Here is a 6,853-nt window from a genome sequence, read left to right as displayed (position 1 = left end):
AGACAAAGGAGGTAGGCTGGTAAGGAGTTAAGGGTGGATAAGACACTAAGAAAGATGGCTGGGCACGGTAGATCCAGGCGTGGCTTCTCAGTTCTGTTCACATCTGCCCGGCAACCTGGGCAATTGGCCACCACCAGATAGACAGGAAGGTGAAGACGTGTGCCAAGATCTGCTGAACTTGTTGGTCAACATTCTAGTTTAATACCCATCCCAGCTTCTTCAGGCAGGTATATAAGCGAGATGACTCCCTCATCACCGGTTATCTGTCAACGGCTCCCAATCACTTTTGTGTCCTATTTCTGGAAAGCTACTGGCTCCTTTTGGTTATTTGGTTTCTTCCGGTGTCAGCAAGGCCCACCATGGTGGAGCAGCAAGTGGTCCAACAGCAAGGCCTTGTGGCCACCAGGCAAGCCCATCTGTTGATGCTTCTGCTGGCGCTGATGGGTAAGGAATTCTGCCATTTTGTCCTTTTGTGGTTGCTAATTCTTTTGGGGGTGCAAACCTAACAAGCTTTAGGACAGGAAGGGCAGGACTGCTGGGGTTTGTTCCTAGTCCTGGGAGAGAAGGTGTATGAAGCAGGGTGGTGTATTTGCCATGGTCAGGAGCTACAAATCAGATCTACAAGGATGGTAGAAAATGGAGGTATAGGATTCTGCAAATCTATTTCTACCATAGCTTCTTTTGTTCTTCTTAAGAATCCCTTTTAGACCTGCTGTCTTTTAAAAATTCTTTTCAATAGATAAGAGTTGCAAAGGATCAGACCAAAGATCTACCTAGGCCCCGGTCACACGGGGGAAATTGACGCGGCCAAAGTGCGGCTTTTTAGAGTCGCACCAAAAGAGACACATGGCGGCGGGATCAGACAGATCCCCTGAGTCGCCGCACAGTTGCTCCCCGGCACGATCAGATGCCAGGGGGAAGCCACGAAAGGGAGAGCAAGGCAGCCAGCTGCGCATGTGTGTGCATGTGCAGTTCGGCCGGGAGCCTCGAATGCTCCTGAAGACGGGCGCGCCGGCGATCCCACGGCCGCGCTTGCTGCGGTGTTTCAGGTAGGTGCTACTATTTCCTAGGGTTTTTTTTAATGCGCGTTTTCGGCCTGAAGGGACAGATCGGGGATGGGTGCGCACTGCTTCCCAGATGTTGTGGTGTGATTGCGCCCGTTTGCTGCACCCCTGATCAGTCCCTCTTCCGGGCCAAAACCTCCCGTGTGACCGGGGCCTTTGTTCAGCATCCTGCTTCACACAGTAGTCAATCAGACACCCCAGAAGGCCCACAAGAGGGCCACAGAGGCCCTGTGTTTGTTCCCTAACAACTGGTAGAGATATATACTGCCTCTAAACATGGAGGTTCCATTTAGCCATCATGGCTAATAGTTGTTGCTGGATATATCCTCCAATGATTTGAAGTTATATAACTGAATGGCCATAACTGTTTCTACTGGCAGTGAGTTCCTCTAATTAATTATGCATTATGTGGAGAAGGACTTTCTAGCCTTGGATCCCCAAATTACCGAAGAATGGCCTATCAGTAGGGGCATTTTTGGCATGATATATGGCATTATATCCCCTTGAGGTCCCTCCCCTCCACAAATGAACACAACCTTCACAAGTGAGAAAGCAGAGCCTTCAGTAATGTATAATGAGGGGAAGAGGATGAAGATGTGTCCTTCAGTATGGGAGTGTGATGCTCCTGTTTTCATTTGTGAAATGATAGAGAGGGCATGTGATAATCCTGTGCTCAGGTTTCTATTTTTCTGGTGGAAAACTTTGCTACTTCAGAGATCGTTTGCTGCACCCTTATTTTACAAATATGTCTACTGTCTTCCTTTGCAGGTGTTTCCCCTTCATTACTTATTCATTTAGGGAATCTGTAATCCTGCTTTTCAGAACCCGCTTTAGATGACTCGTAACTGAAATAATGAAAACCAAACAAGCCAAGAGAAACGTTTTTTTTAAAAAAGCCACATAATAGTTTCCTATGGCCCAGCAGCAGAACTCATTTTTCAGTCTTCTGATGGAGAACCGCTGTTTGCTTCTTCAGATGTAAAGACACAGCTGTGTTTCCTCTTAAGTAATGGTTGCTTTCAGGCTATGCCACATTGTTGTCTCAGAGAGAGCCTGGGAACCAGCAAGGCTTGAAATAGCATTGCTGCTCTGAGGTACTGTCTTTGAGTTAATTCTGAGTATTAAAGTAATGTGTGCCTTTGTACTTCCTGATTCTGTTTTTAATAGACAGGTGAGACCCTCCCCCCTAGAGAAATTTTGCTAGCAAGAGGCCTGGCAACCTTCTAGTTTCCCCTCAAATTTCTCTTAAAGTAAAATGAGGTGGCATTCTTATTTTTTTATCTTGTAATTCTGACAGAGGTTTCAGGGATGTCATGTCAGGATGGCTCTGGGGGCAGTGTCCCTTCTTTAGCGTTTTAGCCCACCTGTAATTGTTCCGCAGGATCATCTTATTAAAAAACGTAAAACAAAGTAACCATCATAACTTGTTCATAAAATATCCTGGGTGTGATCCAGCTAGTTTTCCCCACTGCTGAAAAGGGGAAGTGGGTGCCCTTGTAACGATACACTGGGGACCATGTGAGCTGAAGGGACAAAAACCAGGTGGGGTCAGGCTGTAGCAAGATGAAGAATTGGCTAAAGTTAAATGAGAAAGCTGTCCAAATCCCAGCCTCTGCTTTCGTTGTTGTTGTTGTAATTTTCATCTTGAACATACTCAGGAACAAGCCTTTGAACCTTGTTGGGAAGGTTCTCCTACAACAAATAGTGAAACGTCTCTCTCCTTCCTGCAATATTTGATATGGCATACGCATGACTATCCTCCAAGTTTGGCTTGCATTTCACTTTAGAAGAAATTTGGTGGCAACTTAAAGTAGGGATGCCTACTGTAGCTTGAGAAATTCCTTGAGACTTGGGATTAGTGCCTGGGCTGAGGGAAACAGGAAGTGATGTCATGTCACTTAAGGAATTGCTGGAAATTCAACGGTAAGAGTTTCTGGTGATTCCTTCAGCGACATGATGTCAGTTCTGTTCCCCCTCCACAGAAGTGACATCGCACCAAGTGCAACCCCTGCAGTTTAATTTTGTTTTTTTTAACTCCTGCTGCCTAAAGGAGCGGTGTCAGGAAGAGAAGGCTGGCAGCTGTAGGCTGTGCAGTAGAATTGCTGGAAATTCAACGGTAAAACCATAGAGTTTCTGGTGATTCCTTGAGTGACATGATGTTAGTTCTGTTCCCCTTCCACAGAAGTGGCATCACATCATGTGCAACTCCTGCAGTTTAATTTCGTTTTTTTACTCCTGCTGCCTGAAGGAGCAGTGTCAGGAAGAGAAGGCTGGCCGCTGTAGGCAAGGCTTTCTGTTTTCCCTTAAATTTCACTTTAAGTAAAAAGAGGCTGAGAACTCTACTGTGTGTGTAGTATGAGTTGCTTTTGTGTCTTTAAAATGCAATGCTTACAGCTCTAAGGCTGTCAGGTTGCTTTTTCTTCTTCCAAATATCCTGGAGGTGGTTTTTGATTTAGGCATTTTGACAGCTGGGATTAAGGTTGTTGTAAGACTTCAGCTGATCTGCTCTTGCACTCTGTTTTGATTTATTACTACATTCATATCCTGCCTTTCTTCTATTATGGAAAAGGTGGAGAAGAACAAGTTCCCAGGAAGACTGCCAACCGGGCCCCCTCTGACCAGACCTTATTGCAGCTCAGCTTCAGGAAGAATGCTGTATGATGATGTGTGCAGGGAACAGGCTCCGATGTCATTCATTTTTAGCCTATTTGATGTATAGAAAATAATATCTAATTGTGGTTTAAGCAGGAAGAGAGCAGTGGAGGCATTTGTAGCGTCAATGAGCATTCTCACAAATGTAGTTTTCATATTTATATTGTGAAGCTGATTGAACCATGTTACTTCTCCTGCAACCAAATGTCCACATTGGGTTTTTTTGCCTCTTTTATTCACAAGTGTGAATGAAACCATACCAGAAGCGCAGAATCTTTGCAATCAATGTTGCTAGCGTAGCTTATTATTGTTGGCAGAGTGTAGATATGCAGTAAAGTGGAACGCAAGCTAAAGAATAAAGTTGATTTATTAAGAAGAGAACACACTTTGTAAGAAAGAGGAGAGAAAAAGACAATTCTAACTGTCTAACTAGCTAGGAGGGGAGTCCATAGCTAACTAGTTGTCCCATGTGCTGCCCCCTGCAGGATGTTCTTGTCATTTTATTTATCTATGCACAATAGTCCTTGCATATTCCAACAATTATTATTCTTTTTAAAAGAAAAATCCCATCACAGCCATGAGCAATGGGAATTGAGTTTGTGTTTGAAAATGTATTTTGTATTCCTGCGGTGTCACCTCCGTTCCCAATTCCCCACTTCAAGAGACATTGATATTTTATTGATGGCTAACTGAAACCTCCATGTCCAGGTGCAGTGTACCTCTGAATGCCAGTTTCTGGCATACAACAGAGAAATGAGCTATTGACTTCATGCCTTGGTTGGGAGCTGCTGGAGGTTATCTAGTTGATGACTGCAGGCAAACATGCAGACTTGCCCAGTGCAGTGCTAACACAAGCAGCACTTCTGAACACGATTGTCGAGTCTCAAGACTGACCATGAGAATCTGCTGCATGGGTAGTGGGGTGGCCAGCTTTTCAAGTGTCCTGTAGCAGTCTGGCCTGCTGCAGTTAGCAGGCCATCCTGTTGAGCTCCTCACTTTATTGTTTGTGTGCCAAACCCTCTGCTACAGGGACAGGAATTGAACAGACCATCAAGCAACTCAAATGCTTGGAAAGGGAAAGTTTTTCTGTACTTAAGAGTGGGTGTTGCTTCAACCAGGGCTGGTCTGCTATTTCATCTTTTGGACTCTGGTCTCCTTCATTCCCTGGCCTATCATGTGCTGATTGTTCAACTCATTAGAACATAAGAAGAGCCCCTCTGAATCAGACCAAGAGTCCATCTAGTCCAGCATCCTGTCTCACACAGATGCCTATAGCAAGTCCCACAAGCAGGGCATGAAGGTGACAGCTCTCTCCCATATCTTCAGAGGTACACTTCCTCTGAACATGGAAGTTCCCTTAAAATCCACGCATGAGTTTGTCTAATCTACTTTTAAAGCCATTGAGGCTAGTGGCCATTGCTGCATCTCATAGTAATAAAATTCCATGGGCTGGATCTAGCCAGATTTTTCACTTCATACGGCCGAATTCTCCTTTTTAACCCCTATCCTACACAGATTTTGTCCACACAGGTCCAGCACAGCTTTTTTGGGTAGTTGTTTTTCTCTAACAGAAAGCTGGTTCGCTCTAGCCTCATGTGTGTTATGAAGAAATACTGCCTTTTGTTTGTCCTGAATCTACAATCAATTACATTGGGTGATGTAATATTAGGGGACAGGGAGTCCATACAACAGGGGTTCCCAATGTGGTGCCTATAGGCATCATGGTGCCCACTGATGCCTTTCTTGTTGCCCACCAAGTTGGGTTGCCAGGTCCCCTTGTCATCATGGTGGGGGCATTTGGGGAGTGTTCCGGGGATGGGCAGGATGTAGCATGTGACAATCTGGGTTTGGGGCAAAACTCTATGGTTTTTGCCAGAGCATTGCCGCTTGATGTCCATGGTGTGATGACGTCACCCAGAAGTGACATCATCGCATTGGGGATGTCATGCAATGACATCCCTGTTGGGGGATGGGGTTTCCCCCACCAGCCAGCTGGCTGGCAGTGGATCAAAGCCCCCCAAAGCGGGGGAATCCCTGCTGGGACCTGAGGGCTGGCAACCCTACCATCAAATGGTTTCAGAAAGTTGATGGGACCAGGTGGGGCTTTTCTCCAGCAAGGCTTCTGACTGGCTGTGCAGATTTTAAAATATGTTGCTTTGGTAGAAGCTGCCTCCACAGCACAAGGATCTTCACTGTGTAAGCCGCAGCAGACATTTTGTGGCTGGTTCCACCTTACCCACTACACTGTGTCAGAAGTCCAAAGGTGCTCAAAAAGATTGGGGACCCATGCTAAGAGGTGGTCCAACTTTTCGATCACTTAAGGCCTGACTAGACAAAACTCCGGGAGTTCTGTGTCAAGAACAGCCAGAGTTTTCTCTGAATGTCTCTTACTAGATATGCAGTGGCTAGTTAGGTCCTTAGCCTGACCTTGGTTTGCACCTTTTCTTTGACAGCCTTTCCCATGGGGGGGGGGCGACCATAACTGTAGACTGCATTTCCAACACAGTTGCAACATACGCTTATATAAAGACGTTATCGTACTGGCAGTTTTATTGTTCATCCTGTTCCTAATGACTCTATTAGTTTGACTGCTGCCAAGCAGTCTCACAACCATCTATAAACATCCATCAGCACTGGCTCTGCTCTGTTGAAATTGGTAACATTTTGTTTCATAGGACATATATGGATCATCTTTTGGGAAGGGAGGGGCAGAGGGAGGGATCTTACCCCTTTTGCGCTATGGTGGTGCTAACCCTTATCTTACAATGGCAATATGATCACTGTACAAACATTGGCAGAGAGGAACCTTATTATAGCTTTGCAGCAGATTAACAAGTCCTTCCTTCCTTCCTTCCTTCCTTCCTTCCTTCCTTCCTTCCAGAGAGAAACCTTATTATAGCTTTGCAGCAGATTAACAAGTCCTTCCTTCCTTCCTTCCTTCCTTCCTTCCTTCCTTCCTTCCTTCCACTTTGAACATTGTGCTGGTGTTTGACACATATTCTTTAAAGGATTTGTGGGTATATTTGCACTTTTTTTTTTTAAAAAAAGGATTATATGAATACTCATGGTACTGTGAGCAAACATTTTTTACTGAATGTACTACTCCTCTCTCATGTGCTGTTTATAAATGATTCCCA

The 6,853-nt window shown here is 45.1% G+C and overlaps 1 protein-coding gene across 1 annotated transcript in view; it reads left to right on the top strand.

The window, feature by feature from the left end:
- Positions 1-391: 391 nt before the first annotated feature.
- Positions 392-6,853, top strand: part of LOC107122815 (serine protease 27-like) — a 24,770-nt gene continuing 18,308 nt past the window's right edge. Inside the window, exon 1 of the mRNA XM_015425957.1 lies at positions 392-444. Within this exon, the coding sequence (XP_015281443.1) occupies positions 423-444 (22 nt within the window). The 5' untranslated portion in view covers positions 392-422. The remainder of the gene's footprint in view (positions 445-6,853) is intronic.

The sequence above is a fragment of the Gekko japonicus genome, unplaced genomic scaffold (assembly GCF_001447785.1).
Source record: "Gekko japonicus isolate JY-2015 unplaced genomic scaffold, Gekko_japonicus_V1.1 scaffold3444, whole genome shotgun sequence".
Lineage (NCBI taxonomy): Eukaryota > Metazoa > Chordata > Lepidosauria > Squamata > Gekkonidae > Gekko > Gekko japonicus.
This window is presented reverse-complemented; position numbering and strand designations above follow the sequence as displayed.